General features: G+C 48.1%; 11 protein-coding genes and 2 non-coding genes across 13 annotated transcripts; 7 read left to right on the plus strand and 6 right to left on the minus strand.

The window, feature by feature from the left end:
* Positions 1–177: 177 nt before the first annotated feature.
* FOBCDRAFT_323864 (uncharacterized protein) lies at positions 178–2,646 on the plus strand (the record flags this gene model as incomplete). The annotated part of the gene is made up of 1 exon (XM_031191780.2): positions 178–2,646. One exon carries the CDS (start codon positions 178–180, stop codon positions 2,644–2,646), a length of 2,469 nt encoding a protein of 822 aa, XP_031033011.2.
* Positions 2,647–4,023: 1,377 nt separating this feature from the next.
* On the plus strand, positions 4,024–4,123 carry FOBCDRAFT_t210. Its single transcript has one exon. It is a non-coding gene; the product is annotated as a tRNA-Leu (tRNA).
* Positions 4,124–4,890: 767 nt separating this feature from the next.
* FOBCDRAFT_t214 lies at positions 4,891–4,984 on the minus strand. Its single transcript has one exon. It is a non-coding gene; the product is annotated as a tRNA-Arg (tRNA).
* Positions 4,985–5,104: 120 nt separating this feature from the next.
* FOBCDRAFT_323865 (beta-lactamase-like protein) lies at positions 5,105–6,480 on the minus strand. The gene is made up of 3 exons (XM_031191782.3): positions 6,045–6,480; positions 5,852–5,992; positions 5,105–5,800 (listed from the first exon to the last, which is right to left on the minus strand). The coding sequence occupies exons 1-3, from the start codon at positions 6,398–6,400 to the stop codon at positions 5,215–5,217; spliced, it is 1,083 nt and encodes a 360-aa protein (XP_031033013.2). The 5' UTR covers positions 6,401–6,480; the 3' UTR covers positions 5,105–5,214.
* Positions 6,481–7,208: 728 nt separating this feature from the next.
* FOBCDRAFT_323866 (uncharacterized protein) lies at positions 7,209–8,857 on the plus strand (the record flags this gene model as incomplete). The annotated part of the gene is made up of 3 exons (XM_054707208.1): positions 7,209–7,768; positions 7,828–8,532; positions 8,581–8,857. 3 exons carry the CDS (start codon positions 7,209–7,211, stop codon positions 8,855–8,857), a joined length of 1,542 nt encoding a protein of 513 aa, XP_054563183.1.
* A 370-nt stretch (positions 8,858–9,227) lies between these two features.
* Positions 9,228–10,688, plus strand: FOBCDRAFT_232907 (FMN-dependent dehydrogenase). Its single transcript, XM_031191785.3, has one exon. It carries the CDS (start codon positions 9,292–9,294, stop codon positions 10,624–10,626), a length of 1,335 nt encoding a protein of 444 aa, XP_031033016.2. The 5' UTR covers positions 9,228–9,291; the 3' UTR covers positions 10,627–10,688.
* A 103-nt stretch (positions 10,689–10,791) lies between these two features.
* On the minus strand, positions 10,792–11,484 carry FOBCDRAFT_145307 (uncharacterized protein; the record flags this gene model as incomplete). The annotated part of the gene is made up of 1 exon (XM_031191786.2): positions 10,792–11,484. One exon carries the CDS (start codon positions 11,482–11,484, stop codon positions 10,792–10,794), a length of 693 nt encoding a protein of 230 aa, XP_031033017.2.
* A 1,633-nt stretch (positions 11,485–13,117) lies between these two features.
* On the plus strand, positions 13,118–14,007 carry FOBCDRAFT_232910 (BTB/POZ protein). Its single transcript, XM_031191787.3, has 3 exons — positions 13,118–13,210; positions 13,260–13,386; positions 13,438–14,007. Exons 1-3 carry the CDS (start codon positions 13,167–13,169, stop codon positions 13,981–13,983), a joined length of 717 nt encoding a protein of 238 aa, XP_031033018.2. The 5' UTR covers positions 13,118–13,166; the 3' UTR covers positions 13,984–14,007.
* An 89-nt stretch (positions 14,008–14,096) lies between these two features.
* On the minus strand, positions 14,097–15,139 carry FOBCDRAFT_146800 (uncharacterized protein; the record flags this gene model as incomplete). Its single annotated transcript, XM_031191789.2, has 3 exons — positions 14,097–14,266; positions 14,314–14,533; positions 14,588–15,139. 3 exons carry the CDS (start codon positions 15,137–15,139, stop codon positions 14,097–14,099), a joined length of 942 nt encoding a protein of 313 aa, XP_031033020.2.
* Positions 15,140–15,521: 382 nt separating this feature from the next.
* Positions 15,522–16,582, plus strand: FOBCDRAFT_265020 (uncharacterized protein; the record flags this gene model as incomplete). The annotated part of the gene is made up of 2 exons (XM_059611345.1): positions 15,522–16,464; positions 16,572–16,582. 2 exons carry the CDS (start codon positions 15,522–15,524, stop codon positions 16,580–16,582), a joined length of 954 nt encoding a protein of 317 aa, XP_059466045.1.
* Positions 16,583–16,927: 345 nt separating this feature from the next.
* Positions 16,928–18,225, minus strand: FOBCDRAFT_191308 (secretory lipase-domain-containing protein; the record flags this gene model as incomplete). The annotated part of the gene is made up of 1 exon (XM_031191791.3): positions 16,928–18,225. The coding sequence occupies exon 1, from the start codon at positions 18,215–18,217 to the stop codon at positions 16,928–16,930; it is 1,290 nt and encodes a 429-aa protein (XP_031033022.2). The 5' UTR covers positions 18,218–18,225.
* A 607-nt stretch (positions 18,226–18,832) lies between these two features.
* FOBCDRAFT_232912 (acyl-CoA N-acyltransferase) lies at positions 18,833–19,498 on the plus strand. The gene has a single exon (XM_031191792.3). It carries the CDS (start codon positions 18,929–18,931, stop codon positions 19,478–19,480), a length of 552 nt encoding a protein of 183 aa, XP_031033023.2. The 5' UTR covers positions 18,833–18,928; the 3' UTR covers positions 19,481–19,498.
* A 100-nt stretch (positions 19,499–19,598) lies between these two features.
* Positions 19,599–21,533, minus strand: FOBCDRAFT_280627 (major facilitator superfamily domain-containing protein; the record flags this gene model as incomplete). Its single annotated transcript, XM_031191793.2, has 8 exons — positions 19,599–19,923; positions 19,967–20,191; positions 20,250–20,478; positions 20,530–20,597; positions 20,647–20,909; positions 20,960–21,040; positions 21,089–21,190; positions 21,234–21,533. 8 exons carry the CDS (start codon positions 21,531–21,533, stop codon positions 19,599–19,601), a joined length of 1,593 nt encoding a protein of 530 aa, XP_031033024.1.
* Positions 21,534–21,965: the final 432 nt, after the last annotated feature.

The following is a 21,965-nucleotide window of genomic DNA, read 5'->3' on the forward strand; positions in this document are numbered from 1 at the left end:
AATGAAACGCCTCATGAGGCTATTGGGAAATATCCGAGCGGTCTTTGCCGTAGCTAAATGAGTATGCGCCTCGTGATATTGGCGATGGCTTTATAATACCGATTTCCCTCTCATTCCCGCCACACTCTTGTCGTTTTACCTGTCTGTCTCTTGCGTTCACCCAGTCACTCATTCAATATGCGTTCCATCCTGGCATTGGCGGCCCTCGCCGCCGTTGACTTCGTCGCCGGAAGCGCCTGCAAGCCCAAGTCCAGCAACACGATCCCCACGCTCGTTTCATCCTCTACCGACGCTACCAGCTCGTCGACCGCTACAAGTGTCGTTACCCTCCCTAAAGTCCGGAACCTGGCCACCAATGGAAACATGGCCGAGGTCGATCCCAACAACCCTCTCTCTGTTCCTGGTTGGGAAGTCGATGGCGATGCTCGTATTGTGGGTGGTGCTGGACGTGAAGAGCCTGGAAGTACTGAACGAGGTTGCGCTGCGATGAGTGCTTCCAATAATGGCGATGGAAAGCGTGCTTTGGGTATTTCTGTTAGTATCTCGCAGAGCATGTCCAACCTTGATCTCTCGACGCCTTACACCATTCGCTTTTACTACCTCGTCGTTACATCACCTGCAGCCATCAACCTCTGCCAGCTGACGGGCTTTCTCGGTGGTTCCGTGTTCTACCAGAACTGGGTTTTCAGCACTGGTACAGCCGTGTCTTGGAACGAGGTTCTCCAGGCTGTTACCCCGGCACAGGTCAACGCTCCTCTCCGCATCGCGATGAACTGTCTTATTGGTGGTGGAGCGACTGTGCTTGTCGACTCTGTCTTCATCTCCAACGCTGTCACGCCACAAAACATCAACGACTTTGCTGTCAACTTTGGTAATACCGGTACTGGTGCCAACCCTCCTCTTGATCCTCCTGTGGTCGGTCCTCAGACGACCACCAGCTCTTCTCAGCAGGAGACTACCTCTGTATCCCAGAAGCAAGAGACTACGTCTGTCCCTCAAAAACAAGAGACTACTTCTGCTGCCCAAGAGCAAGGAACTACATCTGCCTCTCAGAAGCCAGAAACTACGTCGGCTCCTCAGAAGCAGGACACCACATCTGTATCCCAGAAGCAAGAGACTTCATCGGCATCCCAAGAGCCAGAGACTACGTCTGCCGCCCCAGTGCAGCCCACCGAGACAGGAACCACTGGTCAACAGAACCAGGCAACTTCAACCCAGCCTGCTTCACAACAGACCTCAACTGGTAATTCCGATGTCGAGACTACTAGCAAGCCAGTCTCTGAAGTCCAGTCCTCAACTGTACCAGTTGTAGGCACAACCAGCACAGCACCTGAGCAACCGTTCTGCTCCAAGGCTCTCAATGGTGGCTGCTGGTGGAAACGCCCCGACAATGGTAACGACATGGTCAACTGCGCCAGCCGAGGTTCTTGGCCTGGATCCACTGGACAAGGCCGTCTTGTCCCTCGTCCCGACAACTACCCTCTTCCCTTGAGTCAACTTTGGTGCTTGGGCTGGTGCTCTCTCTCCCCTGGCTGCAAGTCTGTTGCATTCATCCCCGAGGACCGCTCATGCCGTTTCTCGGAGCATCAAGTTCAGGACGCTGACTTCGTTCCTGGTCCTGATCCTAATCTCGACACTGAGGGCGTGTTTTACTGGCATGATCTGTCTTGCTTCAACTGTCCTTGTAACGATGAGCCTTCTCCTACCTCTGTTGCATCAACCACACAGTCAGCCGAACCTACCGATCTTGTCAAACTGCCCGCTGCGTCAACTTGCCCCAAATCCCTCGAAAATGGATGTCAATGGAACGAGAGGTCTCAGGGCGGCAGTCTCACCTCTTGTCAGTATCGCGGTCGATGGCCGGGAAGTGATGGCGCTGGCTTTGCTGTTGAGCAACCCCGTGACTATCCTACGGCCTGGAGTCAGATGTGGTGTGTTGCCTGGTGTTCCCTCTACCCCGGTTGCAAGTCTGCAGCTTGGATGCCAAGTGACAGATCGTGCCGCTTCTCCACTCATCAAGTCTCAGATGCTGACTTCGTCATGGCTGCTGATCCCAACTCAGATTCCGTTGAAGATGGCATTTACTACTGGCACGACCTTGACTGCATGACTTGCCCATGTCATGATGACCCTACCAGCGAGACCATCTCTTCGCTTCCTGCAGAGTCTACCACTCTCACCCGCGCTGTCACACCTAAGCCAAATACCCCAACAACTGTCACGGCCACTACCAAGGCTGTCACAGGAACCCCAACACCTGGCCCCGTGGAGCAACCCTGCGATTGGTCATTCGGCCAGGGTATCTGCCAGCGACCTTTCGAGAAGGAGCAAGGACCCTGTGGTGGAAAGCTCATGATTGTTAATCCATCACAGTACACAAAGTTACCACTGAACTGGAAGCCCGAAATCACAGAGCCTGTCCAATGTGCGATCATGTGTCATACCAACCCTGATTGTTACGCGTGGGGTTTCGAGTGGAGCAGCAACATGAACTGTGTTCTTTCCCTTGGACAGACGGAAGTTGACCAATTGGAGGTTGTATCTTCAGGAGCTCAGTATCGCTGGTACTCCCATACCTGCTGGGAGTGCAGAGACTGTGTTACTCAGTGGAACTGGTCTTGGGATTCTTTGCCTGCTGGAAACTGAGAAGCGTAGATTATAGACATATAGGCAAATGGCGCTGATTTAACTTCTAATATTAATATATTCATTTATTCAGTGTGGTGTTGCCGTGCAAATTTGAAACATTACGTGAATACGCCAGGAGAACTAGTAATGAGAGTTTGTCCCACGCGGATTCGTGATTCACTACCTTGCAATCTCTTACGCCCTTGCTTCAAACTGATTGACTTGTGCGTATGATGCTTTTACCACGTCATGCATGGCGACTTCTATGAGAAGAAGCGCCTCGACAGGGGTGTCGAACACTCGATGTTTTTGAACCATCGCTTTACCGTTCCATGTACCCATCTTACATTCAATTTCCAACCAATGGTGCTTATACCTTTCAGCCTTACCTGTCTTGGGGACTCTAGTACTGTAAAATTCGTCCACTGACTCATTGTAGGTAGCTTATAAGATTGAGGGGTGAAAAGAAGATTCGGACTCCGTACAGCGGCAAAGAACATATTTTAACATACAACATGGAATCAACCTTTACCCCTCTCTGATGCTTAACATTTGGCTTTGAATAGAAAGCTAGGTATTATCACGGCTGAGAACCTCCTCTGTGCTGCAGTATGAAGAACATGGCTGGTAAGTCACTAGCTAAGTTCTTTGTGGTGATCACAAGTTCTCAGCCACAGGTCTCAACTGCCAATAACACCTCTGTAGCTCGCTCACAATGCTTCCACGAGTATATAACCCGTGATAGGATATCCTCAGTCGAGAACAGTATTCGCAATCACAACCTTTGGCTTTTGACCTCGACGACGTTTCAGAGCCTTTTGTCCAAATTCCAAACAAAATGACTTCCTCAACCATGGCCCAGAAGGCACCTAAGCCAGATCTTCCAGCCAAAGAGAAACCGGTTTCTCAGAAGAGCAAGACAAACATCACATCCACTATCAAAGCTGATAAGAAAGGCAACACGCCGAAAGTAGGATTGGGGATGCCTGGGGTGTCCTTCCCTTGTAATTCCGGGTGCGATGAGTTGAACATAACATTCACTGTGCATAAGGAACACTGAAGCATTTATGGATTTAGTTGCTGCCCATAGGGTTAAACTTTAGGCAGCTAAGAAATATAATGGAAAGACAGTATCATTTTCACGATACAAGCTTCTACCTAAAAGATCCCTCGATGGCACTGAATCATGGAACCCAATGTGTATCATTTGCAACTTGCTTGGCCACGGACCGTAACCAACGTCGACTCTGCTTGTGGCCCGTAAGTATTTTAAGATGGAATCTGGTAATATCTAAAACAACAGATTTACATGTAAGATGGCATCAATATGTCCAAGAACCTTGCTGCATTGTCAATTTGTAGTCAATGATTCACCTGGACCCGCCATCTAACTTCGGTGAGATGGCCGAGTTGGTTATGGCGCCAGGTTAAGGTCAACCTTAACACCAATTTCCTGGTGGAGCAATCCTCCTGGGTTCGAGTCCCAGTCTCATCAGATCTTCATTTTTGCACTTCCTCACTTCGTCTGTATCTCTGATTCACGACCAGATGAAAGATATAAATACCTGCCATCCTTGTCGGTTCCTCTCTGCTTTCTTCTCATTATAATAAAAGCGTTCTAATGACTTTTAACCTACAACTCACTATATATATAACAAAATGACTTCATCAGCCAAGAACCCATCCTCTGAAGCTCCCAAGAAGGGCGATAAGAAATCTGAGGCTTCTGTTACTAAACCACATGTTTCAACAAAGACAACAGTCCCTGCCCTGCATAACAAGGGAGACAAGAAAGAAGGCTCTGCGAATCCAATTGTTACCTTTGCTGCCGGGGTATGGTATTGTAGATGTGCCCGACGTGTGCGAGATTACTTCCTAAGAAGCTTTACGACAGGTTAAACTAGGTCTGCTGGTAGAGCGCAATATTAATACTTAGATTCTGAGTATATCTTATCGTGCTGTGTAAACTAAATGCAATAGTAAACGTTGTGTTAAGGAAGGGCATCAGACTAATAGCAGACACCTAATAATTTAATCTAGTCCTAGTCATAAGTAATCTATACTAAAAGATTCTGCTATTATTATAGATTTCCTAAACCCTCTTAGGTAAAATATTAGTTACAATTTATATTACACAAGACCTTAATAATTCCAGTATACCTAAAGGACTAAGAAATAAATTAAATTATAAGAAAAGCTTAGAAAGGTAACTTTATAAAAAAAAAAGAAGACCTTTTAAAATTAGGTAATGCTCAAAAAGGTCGACCACGCCAGGAGTCGAACCTGGAATCTCTAGAGATTTCTCGATTTGCTCGAAAGCCGAAATCTAGCGCCTTAGCCATTAGGCCACGCGGCCGGTTTCTTGGATGACGATGGCCTCGCTCCGAGGCTCCATACACTGAGACGTTGAGAAAATTTGATGGAGACAGATGGAGTTTGTGTTTCTGGCCTGGAAATTATACATAATTTTCATTTAGCTAAAGGGGTTCAATGATCAATGCGATCAGTGATTCTGAGCCCGAGAGCTCAAAGACGCGTGGTATTTATCCAAGGTTCCAAGAGACAACAACCGGTGCATCAGGCTTTCTACGATGTCAATGCCGCTTCGAAATCGTTCAGGAATTTCCACAGAGTCTTCTCCTTCCAGCCCTTTTCCTTCCAATCATTCGCTTGCTTGGGGAACGTATCAATAACACCAAACATGGTCATATCATGTGCAAACACGAAGAAGATATTATCCTGAGCATCTGCTTTCTGAGCCTCTTTGATCGTCTTTATAGCGAGTTCCTTGTCGAACCCAATGGCTGGGTCAAAGAACGTTTCACCAGCGGCTCGTCCACGCTTGACGTTCATATTGTCGAAAGCACTTCCGGGGCACTGTGAGAGGTGAAGACGGAGAGAATCGGATAGTGATAGATGCCCTGAGAGATTTGATGGGTATGGTAGGTACTTTGATGGACGTAGCTCGCCACCATGATGGCATAGATCGCCTCCCATGAAGATGAAGGTATCGGGACCGGTAGTTGTACGAGCAAGACCTGCTAAATGGCCAATATCATGGCCTGGCGTATCAAGAAGATAGAATGAACTATCGCCGAAGAAGTCAAAGGCACGAAATGGGCCAATCTGAAGGGGTTTGTCGTCGAAGTTTATCTCTTTCAGCTCTCTGTCCCTGGGATCCTGTCAGCTGTTTTGGAGAAAAGATCGCGACGGTGATACCTACTCAAAGTCTACTTCACGCACGGGAGAGTCTGGGTCAGCGGGATAGCCAGGTAAAAAGGCTTTCTTAAATCCGGGCCCAACGATGAGGTTAGTTGATCCAGGGAAGGTTGTGATATCTCCGATATGATCAAAATGGTGATGACTAGGCAAACATCAGTAGCTGACTCACGACATGGACATTCTATACTACAAACCTCCAGATCACACTGTCAATCTCTGAAGGCTGCACATTATTCTCAGCAAGAATTTCTGCGACATTTTTCGGAACATCCACGTCCCAATTCGAATTTCTTCTTATTGTATCAGCGTACTTTGGCGAGAAATTCTTCAACGGCTCCTTCGGAACACCCAGATCAAAGATTGCTTTCTTTCCAGAAGGGCTTTCAACAAGAAATGACCATGTCGTCAAAGTTGGCATCGCATCGAGTCCTTTCATCGCAGGTTTCATAAGATGAGTGACCGGCATACCCGACAATCTTAAGCTGGAGTCGATGATGCTGACTCTGGCTGCTTTGCCGTCTGGCACGTCAAATCGTGGTCGTTCAGCCATCCTCAAGAATTGATTGAACAGGCGAGGATGTGTGCTAATTGCAAATTTGCCAATGAGAAGGCATTGTGAAAGGATTTATACCGATGGTCGGATGACGGGTAGTAAGGTTAGCACGGAAGACACGGCTTATAAATTACGACGTCATAGGCGGCTTACTCAGGCAAGACGGACTTTGAGCCATTGCCCGCTTTTGTAATCCATCTCTACAACTGATTTAAGAATGAACTCGTGGTTTAAGAAACGAAGTCGGCATTAGAGGTTGGATGAACTGGAGATCAGGTTTGTCATGTGGTTTTCCCGTGGTGGTGTCACAAAGTCTCTTAATTGCATCTCAATTCGCGAAGCCGACCAGATCCACATTCAACATCCCCCAACTTTCGTATGTGTCAGTAACTCTTCGATGCGACCAAGAACGTCAGCAGGGAAGTCATCGCTTGAGGAAGTAAGATCCTCGCCAAGAATTGCTGTGATAGGATCAGAGAGCTCAGCTCTTACGGCTGCAGGGTAAAATGAAAGAAATGACCCAAAACAGTAAGCATATTCGCCAAAATCTTACCATACTCCACAACAGCTGTGACCACAAGACGCACTTTGCGGCTAAACGAAAAACCATTGAAGATTTGCTAATGTTGAGTCAGAGAGGCACAGCTCGCTCTGCTATTTATGCTTAAAGGTAGGGCGTGGGTGACTTACAGGCCATACCCTTGACCATGTCATGTCCAGTTCAGTCAGCCCTATGCAGAAATATGGTATTTAGAGGCTGAAAAGCCCTTTATTCCCCCATGTCGACTCTTCGTAACCAGCTACGATGGAGGGATTGAAGCGCCTACTGCTGTTCACCAATAGTGACTTCGGTCAAGCCAACGTAGTTCTCGCTACCGCCCACGAACTCGGTATTGCCTGTGAAGATGTCGAAATCCATATTGCTTCATTCCAGGACCTAAGAAGCGGAGTGGATGATGCCTCAAGATTCATGCAGACAACTGCAGCTCAACAGAAGAAGAAAACCCCTCGACCCTTCGTGTTTCACAAGATCGAAGGAACGAGCTGGGGACCGGCTACCAAGCGTCCGGAAACGGCAATTTTCGAAACGCTCGAGCTGACCCCGGGAGTTGTGAACTCGGCAAAAGGCGTGGCTATTTTACCGGCTGTCATGATACCCTGGAGCCCGAGAGAGTTTCTCGATATGTACAAGGAAACAGAACGTGTATTCGATGAAGTCAATCCAGATCTCACTATCGTTGAACCGCTGTTTACCCAAGGCTTGACCTTTTGTCATTACCGAGGTGCCAGGTGGATGGTCCTTTCGCCGAATACGATTAAAGAGTTTGCAGTTCCGGTGCAGCCAAAACTAGCTGCTCTGTGGAAGTACCCCATGCAAGTGATCCCTCCAACTACAGATGAAAACCCTTGACTAACCCTAGTAGTGCTTGCTCGGCCTTGCCTTATCCTATACCATGGAGCCTCATTCCATGGAATATTTACTTTGGCTTTGTGGCTGGCTACACTCTACTCACAGATACCCGACTGAAAAAGACGACTGAGATTCTTAGAGATGAGATAGACCCTTCCATCTCGCTCATGACAATGATGGAACTAGGCGTTTTGAGGCCAGCGCCGCCAAATCTTCCTATCCTCGTGGCCAATAGTCCTGATATAGACTACCCGTTCAGTATCATACCCCCACAGCTGACATTGTGCGGTCCCATCATACGAGCTGCTCCGCCTATCAGGGAAGTTGACGCAGGTTTAGCCGAATGGCTCAGCCAAGGTTCAACTATATACGTCAATCTGGGCACGCATCACAAATCGAATCCCACTGAAGCTCATCAAATGTCCAAAGCCTTCAGAAAGGTCCTCGAACACGCTGATACACTGCATTCTGCGGGGAAGCCTCTTCAAATTTTGTGGAAGCTAGGACGCGTACCTGACGAAGAAGGCAACGCCCCAAAGCGAGACACTTATACCGGCGAATGGGCTCTGGTGACTGATGAACTACAGGCTTACATCAAATCAGACAGGGTGCGTCTCACGGACTGGCTTGTTGCTGAACCAAAATCTGTCCTGGGATCGCAAAACATCGTTTGTTCTGTGAGTCACGGGGGAGCTAATTCCTTCTACGAGGCGCTATGGTGAGTTCATTCCCGAAAATGTGTCGCGTCTTCTGACAACATGGTTAGTTCTGGCATCCCTCAGGCGCTTCTACCTGCTTGGACGGACTGTTACGATTTCGCGAACCGTGTTGAGCTACTCGGCATTGGGCTTTGGGCGAATAAGGAGGCGAAGCCCCGATGGCAAGAGGACGAGTTCGCCGAGGCGTTGTTGGAGATTTTATTCGGACCGGAGTCCGCGGGGATGCGAAAGAGGGCAGAGGAGGGTGCGAGTCGTCATCCGGAATGGGAGGGTCGGCAGATGGCTGCTCAAGAGATTCTCAACTACTTGATGAGGTTGGGATAATTAGAGAATGGGAGATCTAGGCTCAGTGGTAGACTTGACAAAATCCACAGATGAACCTATATGATGCCACTGTGAGGTCAGAACTGCAACATTGAATGGCATCTCAAATGAGGTTTCTGTTATCGATGTAGCCATTACTTCAATAGCAACCGTACGGCTTAATGCGCGGCAAAGTCTATCGATAACGATAATACAATACCGCATTTCGATGAGTTCTGGTGTTATTGAATGCTGCTGGCATGGGATCTCCGCAAAATGTAACATGACGTTCTAGCGAAGGATTGAAGGATCGGCAACCTCGGCACGTTTTAGGTGAGGAGAAAGACTAGGGAAGATCCGAGGCGCGTCTCACTCACCTCAACTTAATTCTAAACACCCCCCAAAACCATCTAAAACCACTTGTAAATTGAACAAAACTCCTATTGAACCTCAAAATGGCAGATGAGGTTGAACCTAAGAGGCTGAGCCAACCATTCTCAATCCCAGACCCAACCAGCTTCTCCAACTTCCAGCGCGACATCTACCAATCCTTCCGTCCACCAATCTTCTCAACAAACCCCACAGAATGGGAGTCCCTAGCTAAGGAAAAGATCCCCGCTACCAATTTTGGCTACGTCTACGGTTCAGCTAGCAGTGCTGCTACTGCGAAAGCCAATAGTGAAGCGTTCAGCCGATATCGGTTGAAACCGCGTTTCCTTGTCGATGTCACCAGGCGCGATGTTGATGTTGAGCTATTCGGTACAAAGTACAAGAGCCCGCTGCTTGTAGCGCCTATTGGCGTGCAGAGTATCTTGCACCCTGATGCGGAGGAGGCTACGGCGAGGGCGTGCCATAACGTCGGCATGCCGATGATTCTATCGACTGCTGCGACGCGCACAATCGAGGAGGTCGCCGAGGCGAATGCGGATGGCGATCGATGGTATCAGCTCTACTGGCCGAAGCCGCAGTTTGAGGAAGTCACAGCTAGTCTTCTCGCGCGCGCAAAAGCTTCAGGCTACAAGGTCCTCGTTGTCACGCTGGATACCTTCTCTCTTGGCTGGAGACCTACAGACCTCGACACGTCCTACTTGCCGTTCATCTGGGGCCAGGGCTGTCAGATTGGCTTTTCGGATCCTGTGTTCAACAAGTTGTTTGATGAGATGCAGAAGAATGATTCTCGAAGTATTGCCGAGAAGCTTTCTGAGCTCTGGACGATTATGAGACGACCTGGGACTGTCTACGGCGCTGCGAGGGTTCTCGCTAATGCAAAGACTCTGATCAAGTCGAAAGCTTGGATTGATGTGATAAACTCTGGAACATATCGCTCGTGGAACGACCTGAAGATCTTGAAGGATCTCTGGGACGGACCGATTGTTCTCAAGGGAATCCAGACAGTTGAGGACGCCCATCTTGCTATTGAGCACGGCATCGACGGCATCATCGTCTCCAACCACGGAGGCCGCCAACTCGACGGCGCTATAGCATCCCTGGATGCACTGGCGGATATCGCTGCGGACAAGAAGGTCAAGGACTCAAATCTGACCATCATGTTTGACAGTGGTGTTCGAACTGGTTCAGATGTGCTGAAGGCGTTGGCTCTTGGTGCAAAGGCGGTCTGCATTGGAAGGCCGTATGCTTATGGTCTTGCTGCGGGTGGACAGGAGGGTGTTGAGCATGTTTTGAAGTGTTTGTTGGCGGATATGGATAATATGCTTGCGAATGCTGGGAAGAAGAGTGTGAGGGATTTGAGTAGGGATGATCTTCAGATTTTGCCTCTATCTAAGATTTGATCGCTCTTATGCGTAGTATCTATGTTCTAGCTAGCCATCCCAACTTTGTTGCAATCCATTAAATACCCAAAACTGCCCCAAGATCTACTAAAGTATATATCATCAAGATGATGAGAAGAAAGAAATACTACTCTTGAACCCTTCGCAATACTCATAACTCAAAGGTTACTTAGAGCAAGGTTTGCCATCAGTGTTGCCGCACTCGTTGGTATCGGTGCACTTGGACCCACAACCATAGTCAATGAAGTCAGAGGGAGTAGTCTGCTCCCAGTTATCCATGCACTGAGTCTCATCCCCATTACCCCAGTTACACCTCTGTCGACGATACCCCTTCTGCCTCATGACCTCCTGCTGGGTCCAAACAGTATGACAAGCGCCATCATCCCAAGTACAAGCAGTCAGGTCCTGAGCCTGCACACACTTGGACTCGGTGTCGGTAGTCGTGAAGTCAAGACCAAGACTGAAGCCCTCGATCTCACCGCCGACGCTGACACTCACGCTGTCAGACCTCTCCTGGCAGACCTCGTTTCCGACGAGCTTGGTGGCAGTACAGACTTGAGTGCCGGTGCAGTAAATGTTGCCGGAGGCCTTCTGCCATGGGGTATACTCCTTGGAGGTCTCGAGGACGAAGTAGTCGTACCAGCATTTGCGGACTTTGGGGAATTTGTAGGGATGGGTGGTTCGGTCGGAAGTCACGTAGGTTCCTTCGCCATCGGTGTAGGGACCTTCGTAGGTCCTGGAGGTGTCGTCGCAGACTGGGAAGCCATCGCGCTTGGCGAGACCTTGGACAGAGATGGTTGGACCAGCTTGGGCGATGGCCAGGAGAAGGGAAGAAGAGAGAAGGTTTTTGACCAGCATGGTGAATGAATTTGCTGAATAGTTTTGAAAGACTGAAAGGTTGAGTGAGTGAATGAATGTGGTTGATGTTGAGATTGAGGCGCTTCACTCTGGGCTTTATAGTCATCCTTCGTCAGTTGATTCTCCTATTGATCCATTTAGCTGTCCTATACAGTATAGATCATCCCATAAGCCGCCAAGGTCTCAGGACCGCCGAAGCTGAGAAGGAGATCTCACGATACAAGACAAGACACAACATGATCATGCATCTTCCTTGCTCGCCAAGTCCAGCAATGTCCACATCTATAGCCAGTCAACGGCTACGAGTAGCAAAGACGAAATTAATAGTAAGCTTTATGATCTCAATGGCTGGAGCTGAAACATCTGGTAGTAATACAGTTACTGAGCATGGTAATTACACAAGAGGTTGCCGACCAGCTTCGCAAAACTTAGATCGTGAATAGCTGATACATCTATGTTCTACATATCTTCTTGCATAACAAGAATAAGGCGTCATTTCTCCATTGGGTTGTACAAAGCCAAGCATTCTACGAACTAGTTCACAATAGCTTACTCTACGATCTTCTCGAAGCCTTCTCCTGAAGTCTTGGCCCCCATACTTGGCAGCTTACTTTCGGGACATCGGGCTCCACTCGTTTAATTGCAGATAAGCGGCGACCACAGCTGCCAAGTGACGATCTGCCGGTTTATCCAAGCGCATCTCACTCCTACATACAAAACTTCGCCTTATCGGAAGCCAGCGGCTATAACCCCAATCGCGGATCGTTGCTTCACGCCTCCTTTTCGCATCCGCGTAAAAAGACAAGAGACAGAATGAAGGAGCCTTGAGATCAGATTTACGTCAAGATGTATCTGGAACGTTGCAAGGGACTGTGCTTTTGATGATTCCAGTGGCGGACTTCCATGCTCTGTCAATGACTATGAATAGTTCCTCGGCAGGACTGGCAATTTGGCAAGCAATGGACTATGAACTTAAAGAAGAGGTACCGCCGGATCAAGGTCTCCTGGAAAGAAAGTCTCTGTAAAAATCTCACCGCACCTGTCCATTCTTCCATGGTCTGTGTAAGGCGCGCAATACAAGCATGAGTTGTCAGGTCTATCAACTCAGAATAACACTCTCAAAAACACCATTCAGGCAGCATACCAACTACCCACATAATAGACTTCCATCTTCACTGGAAAGTCCTTGTCACATCGGATCTGGGAGCATGTTTCCACGCCAGAGGTCGAAGCCTGCACCATCAGCCCGGCCCATTGAACTGGTCTTTACCTCTCGCAATGTTTTTACCCGATATCCCAGCAGTAGACTATGTAGTCGATTGCTGCCTGCAAGGTTAGGCTTTAGGCTACCAACACAGGTGATAAGGGCACGATACAGCAGTAGAAGCTTATTTACATCTTCCAGTGCACTAGTAAATATTTCTGTTTAGTCAAAGTACAATTCGTTTATTTTCCAATGAACTAAGATGTTAATCTACATGAAATCTATATCGAGTCGTCCAGAAGCCCCGCAGTGACATCAATTTGTGGCTGAAGTTCCTGCGGGAGGCCTACCATTGTGTCTAAACATAAGAAAAGGGCATCGTTCCTTTGCCCCCTCCCCCTTCTTCTTTTTCCCCCGGATACGTACACCGTCTATTTTGCCCTGGAAATATCAGAGTCGACTGCTCCCTGGCGCAAAGATGCAGTCACCGCCATATGAAGAATTTGGCGCTTCATTGAAGAAGTATGTTCTTATATCTTCACCCCTACATACCAGCGATTAATAAAAACAGCTACTTCAACAATACAACTCTTTCCGATGCCACGATCAGATGCGAAGGTCGGTATTTCTCAGTCCACAGTCTTATTCTCTTTTGCCACTCCGAGTATTTCAGAAAGCAGCTCGATGGACCATGGAAGGTTTGAAAAGTACTTTCTTCCACGCAACCAACTAAGTCTAACAAATAAAAGGAAAGCTCAGAGCGAGTGATTGAAATTCTGGATTTTGATCCGCCTATAGTCGAGGCGATGACACTTTTCCTCTATTGTTTCGATTACGAGTCGCCAGCTGATTCGTCAGCTATGATGTTCCATGCCAAGGTCTATCAGATTGCTGATAAGTATGGGATTGAAGCTCTGAAGAGATTCTCTGCGACGAAGTTTCGCGCCAGCATTGATGAGAATTGGAAGACGGATGACTTCCCAGTTGCAATAGCATTTGCGTATACGACCACGCCTCCGGAGGATAGGGGATTACGCGATATCACTGTGCAGGTAGCTTTCAACAATATTGGGACGCTGATGAGTCGGGACGCATTTTGTGAAACAATGAGCGATAACCCTGATCTGGCCGCCGATATTATTCGTTTCATGCATGGGAAATGGGAAGAACTTGAGGAATACAAGTGCTCAGCTTGTGAGAGCGTCTTTTTAATAGGCACTGTTACGATTGAGATTGGCAACTCGCCACCCATGTACTGCCCAAGATGTAAGGCACGTAACAAATCTCGGCGCTAATATAATGATGAATTTACTGTTCAATCCTTAAATTTTCACCTTTACAGTCTAAGTTAAAAGTCTTCTGTCTGAACGAAGATTTGAAAAGTTATACTCGATACCTCGCTTCTAATTCAGTATCCATTGACGCCAACTCTGAAAAGCGAAGCGTCACTCTCGATCTTCTTCCGAAGACGTCCCGTTTTGAGCTCATCGACATCCCACTTGGCCCACACAAACCGACCGTGGAGGAACTCGGCTTCTTCAGACGCTGCCCAAACAGCAAAATCGCCTGGTAGTTTGACTGCACCTTTGTCAGTATGGTATAGGCTTATGAGAATCAGTACATACTATCATCCCACTTGAAACTGTTCTCATCGGTGAAACGTTCGAATGATTCAGTATAGTGTAGTCCTGGCTCAAAGGTGATGACCTGCATCTCGCTGGAGGGAACGGTCATGGCGATATGCTGCATCATCATTGTCCCAGCGCTCTTGGTGAGTGAGTATAGAGGAATGGGAACAGACATCTGGGTATTATGAATTGCAATGCTGGACAAGTTGAGAAGAACCTGGACGGCGTAAGATTATACAACAACATGTGTCATGAGGGCTCATCAGCTTACCAGCTTTCGCGAGGGGTCGGTTTCTCGCTGCTTATGAAACAAGCTAGTCCATAGATATGGAGCAACAAGATTCACACCGAGTCCATCCTTGAAGGTCTCATATCCGAGTCCAAGAATAGTATTGGGCAGCCACATTTTCGCAGCACTCAAAACGAGAACATCAACAAAGATACCATCTTCTGCGAGTTTCTTCCAGAATTCTCGTGTGGCATCCTCGTCAGAAAAGTCATTGATAGTCGGGATGACCTCAACGTTGGAGTACCTCGTCTTGATCTTAGAGGCGGCTTTGTCCAACGCGTCCTGGCGTCGGCCGGTGATGATGAGACGAGTCGCGGAAGCTGCGGCAAACGACTCGGCAATGCTGAAGCCAATTCCAGTAGAGGCTCCAGCGACAAGTACAGTATGGCCAGCCTGAGAAAGCTCAGGTCGGGTGGGTGAGATCGCCTCATATGACTCGCGATGTACTTTGGTTATGAGATTGCTGCCGTTGGTAGGTGCCTCGACATTCTCCCAAGGGTTTTCCTCGGGCCTAGTCTCTGCTGCGGAAGGCATATTGGAAAGCTGTTGCAATGTATTTGGATATTGAAGGCAGATTAATTAATGATGAGATCTGGATTTATAGCTTACGATAGTTGGATACTCATCCATTATATACAAATCTTCGGGTTGTTCCATTTGTCGCGTCATGAATATAATCTTGACATGTCGGAACTTTGCAAGCGAATCCATGGAAACCCGCCAGAAACCCGCCTGCTTTTCCGAAAGCGCTAAATTTCTAGGAGCAATAAGCTTATCTCGGAGGGGTTTCCGCCAAAAGCCCGCAGAATCTCCGCATGACAGCTGACAAAGGTCGCTAACGTTAATCCGATCTCCCTAAATCTCCCCCGCAGCCAACTCCAGAAACCCGCAATCTTCCCGCATCAACATAATCACAATGGGTTCTGCGACAAAGCTCAAGGCGTGCTATTCGTGCACGAACGGAAAGCGGAAATGTGACAAAGCTCAACCTATATGCGGGCGCTGTAATGATCGGGACGTTGAATGCCGATATCCGCCTACGAAGCGAAAGAGGCTGCACCCGTCAGCACCAGGAGCGGATAATGGCGGAGAGAGTCAAAGCAGACTCAGTGTTGGACCACCGAGTCTGATGCAAATACCTTTCTCAACACCAGATAATGGCTTGATAGACCTCACTCAGTGGGCGGCAAGTTTGAGCAATTGGGACACTCTCCCTGCTGCTGAATTGCCAGACGACTCGCCCGCGACGAGCAGTGAGACAGTCTCCAGCCAGAAGGATGCTGTCGACTTCTTCCTCAGACCTGATGCGTGGGCCGTTCGTCACATCCCTTTTACGACACCATCATTCCCAAACTCGGTCTGCATGAATTATGTCCACGGTATTCATGAGTTCTTTACTGAATGGGTCACCAACTCTCACAGCCCGTTCATACACAACCAACTCTACGCCGATGCCGGGCTGCCATTAACAATACAGGATGCATTCACATGCATTGTCCTGCATAACTCCAAAACACCCGCGAATGAGACGGTCATTGATGAGCTACTGGCATCGAAAGTATCGGCATTACTCAAGGCATATTGCCCGGACCTCGCTGGTCCTGAAGCGACGATTGGCATTCGTGAGCACCTCTCTCGAACCCAGGCGTTATTCGTCCACCTTGTTCTAGCGCTGTTCTCACCTTCCATTGGAGCGAGAGCCAATGCAGAACAGCAGATACAAACCCTTTTGTCATGGACTCGCCAGCTCTGGGAAGCCGCTCTTCGCGACCCAGATATTGGCCTACCTTGCGATGGCGGTGACAACTCAGCAGCTGCTGCCTCTGCCAATGGCATCGTTTTGGACTCCATCTTCGACGGTGACCCGCTACCCCGAAAGTGGCGTTCCTGGGTTCTTTCAGAGAGTATCCGTCGCATATGGCTAATGGCAACATCGACTATCGGAGTGTACCTTACACTTAAACAGAAATGGGCTGAATGTCATGGCGGTATCTACTTCACGGCTCATAAAGACCTATGGGAAGCTAAAACCGGCTTTGCATGGGCAGCAGCATGTCGGAAGGCAGATCCACTCTTCATATGTAGTCTAGACTGCGAGGGTCTGTTCCTGAGTGCAAAGGCTTCGGATGTAGATCCGATGCTGATCAATCTGTTTACGATTATGTGGGGTGTTGAAAGAGTTGAGAATTGGGTTGCGAGAACATGTGAACCTGGAGAGGATGTAAGGGTTTGGAGGGGGACGGATTTGCCTATGGAGAAGGGAAGGATTGCACCTTCATGAGATTTGATATGTGCTAGATAACGACCATATTCTAACCATGCTCACTTATTCTGTGAAGAAACATCAGCCGTGACATCCACCACATTCCGCTTCGATGCAGGAGACTTGTACGACTCATCAAAGATACTCCGCAGAAACCCAAACGCTCTTGGCTTTCCGTTATCAATCTCAGAAACATGGTTCCCCACCGTATTCCTCTCAAACTTAATGTCCGCTCCTTTCTCACAGAGTCTATCAACCGTCGCATCAGTAAGGTCTATAGTGCAGAACTGATCCTGTATAGCCTTGTACAGAAACATGGGCATCGTGGGCGTGTCTCTGTATCCCAGCTTAGCTTGCTTATTGTAGAGTTCTTGTAAAATCGGAGCTCTTAATTCCGCACTTCCACCTTTGAAGAAAGTGTATATGTCTTTCCCTGCGTATTTGCCGACATTTTGAGTGACTTCGGTGTTCACTGCTGCCATAAACTCGTCTTTCATCTCTGGGACAAGACAGCTTTCCAGATAAGCTCGTGCCTCGGGATATTGCGCAGTAATTCCTATCAAGAGGGCAATCAGAGTGCCAGCGATCGGACTCCTGTTGATCTTGTCCAGGGCGGTGGAAATGTCATCCACGAGACCGCCGACAACCGCTGCTGAGATACTGAGATCTGGTGAATAAGATGGTTGTAACTCAGCCGCGGCGAATGTAGCAATCGAGCCCCCGCTATATCCCCAGATTGCAGTGTTAAAACCCGGGTGCTTTCTCAAATTGAAAAGTCTGTGAACAGCGCGTAAAGCGTCGAGGGACGCACGGCCTGCTTGAACACTTGCGCCAAATGCAGCGGTCGGCCCAAGGTGATCTGGAGTGTTGATGATCCACCCGAATGACAGCATCTCAGTGATTAGAGAAGTGCTCGACTTGATACCAAGATTCGGTTCGCTTTTTGCCATCACTCCAGATAAAGCGAACGATGGGCCAGAGTCGACGTTGCATGTATTGTATGCGAACTGATACGATAGTATCGCTGCTTTGCCTGATGGGGAACAATAAAATGAGTTTGGAACGAAGAGCGTAGTAACAGCCCATGATGCCTGGCCCCTTGAATCTGTTGAGCGGTAAAGAATATGGTAGACTGCTGCTGAGCCCTCGACAACATTGGTGAGGTTCGATGCAGAACGAATGCGGAGAACATCGCCAGGTTGTCTGATCTCCCAGTCATCGGGGGCAGAATACCATGGGTCTTTGCTTGGTGGAAGCTGATTCTCGAGAGGTGCATCGTCAGTGATGATACCGCTGCTGGAGGCTTTTGCGACGGCGCGCAGATCAAGTAGCCATTCTAGAGAAGCCATTTTGAAATAAGGTTTGTTGGAAGAGCAAGAGCAAAGTGAAGGTCAGCATGAGATGTTCTCAGGCCACCGCGCCTCGTGCTGGCATGCTGATACAAACAGCAGGGATCGCCCACCAGAGAGACAAATCAGAAAACCCTGGTCGGATAGGTCCGATTATCCCAGACGGAGGAGAAATATAGAAAGAGTAGTTGTCTGCATCTCGAGCTCTTCATTTGGCCATATTTCTCGATTGAATTCATCTTGGGAATTTTAAGCCAGGCGGCCCCGGAGTGAGCATGCTGGTGATTGCTACCTGAAGAATGAGGCATTGCAGTGCTAATTCTTGTGCAAGGAAGAATGGTGGTGTTGGAGGATATATCGATTCTGGGTGTGTTCGCTATTTTTTTATGGATAGGTAACAGTTGTGAGAGGCCTGAGTATGTATCGGCAGTCTTTCCTTTTAAAGAGCTAGCATTCAGTCGATGTTACAAGCAAAATAGAGCTACTGGCAATAAGAAGCTCGCCGTACAGAATTCCCCAAAAGCGTAATATCACACGGACCGCCAACAAAGCGGAAATCTCCACCTGCGCTGTTTTACGTGAGACAAAGTCTGACGTGTGAGATTATAGTTCTCACTACAACTACCGAAGGAGTTTGCAAAGCATTATAATTAAACCCTGGCATTCTTTTTTTCTTTCTGACGGGCTTCACATTCAACACCAACATCCAACATGACGAAGCCGCAAATCGTCGTGAAAATACCCCCAGGCTCCGATGCGGAGGATAAAAGTCTCGTATCAGCCCTGACTGATATTGTCAACACTGCCTACACGAAAGCCGAGTCAGATATCTTCATCCCATCATACCAACGGACCTCCACCGCTGAAATCGCCAAATTCTTAAGCAACGGCCAACTCGCGGTCGCTTACCTCCAACCAAATAACGAGCCCATCGGCTGCGTCTTCGTCAAACTCATAACACCCACCCTCGGAGAGTTCGGCATGTTGGCACTTGACCCACAGTACCAAGGCACTGGTACAGGGCGACAACTAGCGGTCTTTGCGGAAGATGAATGCAGACGAAGAGGGTGTACGACGATGCAGCTAGAGATTCTTGTGCCAATGACGTTTCATCATGAAGGAAAGGCGAGGTTGTTGGGATGGTATACGAGGATGGGGTATGAGCTTGTTAAGTTGGGGAACTTTGCGGATGATTATCCTGAATTGGTGAATTTGCTTGCTGGGCCGACGGAGTACAGGGTTTTTGAGAAGAGTCTTGTGTAATGATGAAACTAGCTGTGGTGTGAATATAAAAAGGCAAATGAGTTCATGATTGCAGTCTGGCTTCTTTGATAGTCTCTTCTCGTAGCCGAAGATCAAGCCGGATATGTTGATGTCAGAATCAGGTCTTGGCATGAATGTCAACATCATCCAGAATAGCCTCATTCCTCTTCGCAGCAGCATCCCTCGCCCTCTTAAGCCGTCTCGTCGCAACATCAACTTTCCAAGTAAACGACCAAGTGATAACATTCATTATAATAGCCATACCAATAAAGCCCATAGCGATTCCAAATGACGTGGTATACCTAGGTGCAAAGCGCGAATTGAACAGCTGTGATCCAACTGCGCCTCCAATCTGCCCGTAGCTATTGGCAAATGCAATGGCAAAAGCTGAACCGGTGGCTCCGTCTGTGGTTTGGACTCTCCATGGCCACATCATTGTATACCTATTTCGTCAGAACACGAAGGAGACAGGGTCTATGTGCTTACCAAGCGATTGAGAAACCTCCTGCTATTACGGTAGCTGCATACACACCGCCTGTGTTGGGAAAGGTGTATAGAACAACGTAACATGCTTCTATGATTATCATGAAGCTCAGCGGAATCAGAGGTAGGGGGAAACGACCGGTGTTGGCAACCCATCCGAATACTATAGTGAGTACACAGGCAAAGATGGCTGGGGGAATGTTTAGCAGCTGGGCTTCCGCGATGCCACTGCGACGAACCAATGTCAGCTTCTACGTTACCTCAAAACGGTTTTGTGGCGACTTACGTGAATCCCAAGTTCGCAATAACCGTCGGCTGATAAAAGTTAAGCCCGGTCGTGCCAATGGTATAGAATGCCCAGCAGAGAAGAAACAGCCAGAGCTTGTGGTCTTTGAGAGTGTGCCAGAACTCTTTCCAGTCAAAGTCCTTCTCAGCGGCTCTGGGGGCGTTGATGGGAAGCCGAGCTTGGACGAATGCCTTTTCTTCTTCGGACATCCAACGAGCTGTATCTGGGACTGGCTCTAATATTAGCAGGGGCCGGTCTGTTTGTAATTCTTTGTTCTTACAGTCTGGCATGAAGATGTATGCAAAAATACCCAGAAGAATAGTAAATACTCCCTCTGTCAAGATAAGCCTAGAACTTGAGTCAGCCAAGCTTTGGGACATCTTTGCTGGGTGCGTACCATTTCCATCCCGACAAGCCCTGCGCATGGACTCCATTAAATGCAAAGGCAAGGACACCGCTAACGACAGCACTAAAGTTACCAAGAATAGTAACAAGAACAATACGCGACGCCATTTCATCGGGGCGATACCAGTAGCATAACTGCAGAAGCATACCAGGCCAGAGTCCAGCCTCGAAGAGTCCGAGAAAAGCGCGGACTGTATACAAGCCGGCGGCATTTTTTACGGCGGCGTGGCAAACGAGAACGATGCCCCATGATATCTATTGCACCGATCAGTCTGATGAGCTGGGGACAGAATGGGGAGACTAACCATAATTCTCGCTTGCCAAACTGATGGCTTGAGGCGCTTTACCAACAGGTTTGAAGGCGTTTCTGCCAGGATATATGGAATCTATCAATTCATGAGTGATATTCGTGAGGGTCGACATTTGACACATACATAGTAGGCCATAGTGACAAAGTTGTAGTCATCAGCCGAGATGTTCAGCTCCGTCATGATATTCCTCGGCGTTCCGCGATCCATGATTCGAGCATTCGAAACCTACAACATTAGCGTGCAACACCAAAGCTAGTGCTTCACTTACATTGGAAGCATCAATTGATTTGACCATATACATGACCGAAAGCAAAGGAATGAGATGCCAATCAATCCTTCTCAGTAGTTTCTTCTCCTGCTGACTACTCAACCTAGTCCGCGCTCCCATAAGTCTTCCATCATAACCGACAATATTATCGTTTATATCATCAGAGGAAGGAATAGATTCTCCACGGGTGACGGTGTTGTAGTGTTGTTTCACCGGTGGCTCTCCGTAAGAGGAGTCGGGAAGTTGATGAGTTTTCTCATCCAAGGTTTCGTGGCCTTTGGAGATACCAGAAGAAGCCATTTTCGCGATGATCCTCTCCAAGTTCCCTGAAGTCTATCATGGCATTCTAATAATGATATAAGTCTTGGCTTCTTTGCCTGCGTATCCTACTCCTCACCCTACGATATGTCGACATCCGCGATCGGCATTCCTCATCTTGGCGTGCGGGAGGGATATAATTGCGCAACACCCAATTCCCGGCTGTTATCTCCAAGAACTATCTCTCAAATAATACTACTCCAAAGACTAATGCGAATAATTCTCTAAAAAGGTGTTGCCATCTCGGCTTTGAGATAGTATCCGAAGTGTATATCCCCGCTTTTGGTAGATTTCGAAATACTCCACGTCAATGGTGACATCTGTACAACGATAAAAAAGGAAATTGATTGGCTTTTCAAGATTGCTTATCAATTTGGGACGATCAACGTTATATCAAGATACACGGAACCGAAT

This window comes from Fusarium oxysporum, chromosome X, assembly GCF_013085055.1.
Source record: "Fusarium oxysporum Fo47 chromosome X, complete sequence".
NCBI classification, from domain to species: domain Eukaryota; kingdom Fungi; phylum Ascomycota; class Sordariomycetes; order Hypocreales; family Nectriaceae; genus Fusarium; species Fusarium oxysporum.

What these genes read in the sequence shown, in the direction of transcription:
- FOBCDRAFT_232910 (XM_031191787.3), top strand. Translation starts at nt 13,167, where the DNA reads ATGCAGTCACCGCCATATGAAGAATTTGGCGCTTCATTGAAGAA. An exon ending in TTTGGCGCTTCATTGAAGAA is followed by an intron (nt 13,211 to 13,259) that starts GTATGTTCTTAT and finishes TAATAAAAACAG; the next exon opens with CTACTTCAACAATACAACTC. An exon ending in AGCTCGATGGACCATGGAAG is followed by an intron (nt 13,387 to 13,437) that starts GTTTGAAAAGTA and finishes AACAAATAAAAG; the next exon opens with GAAAGCTCAGAGCGAGTGAT.
- FOBCDRAFT_232912 (XM_031191792.3), top strand. Translation starts at nt 18,929, where the DNA reads ATGACGAAGCCGCAAATCGTCGTGAAAATACCCCCAGGCTCCGATGCG.
- FOBCDRAFT_323865 (XM_031191782.3), bottom strand. Translation starts at nt 6,400, where the DNA reads ATGGCTGAACGACCACGATTTGACGTGCCAGACGGCAAAGCAGCCAGA. An exon ending in ATTGACAGTGTGATCTGGAG is followed by an intron (nt 5,993 to 6,044) that starts GTTTGTAGTATA and finishes ATGTTTGCCTAG; the next exon opens with TCATCACCATTTTGATCATA. An exon ending in GTGCGTGAAGTAGACTTTGA is followed by an intron (nt 5,801 to 5,851) that starts GTAGGTATCACC and finishes ACAGGATCCCAG; the next exon opens with GGACAGAGAGCTGAAAGAGA.
- FOBCDRAFT_232907 (XM_031191785.3), top strand. Translation starts at nt 9,292, where the DNA reads ATGGCAGATGAGGTTGAACCTAAGAGGCTGAGCCAACCATTCTCAATC.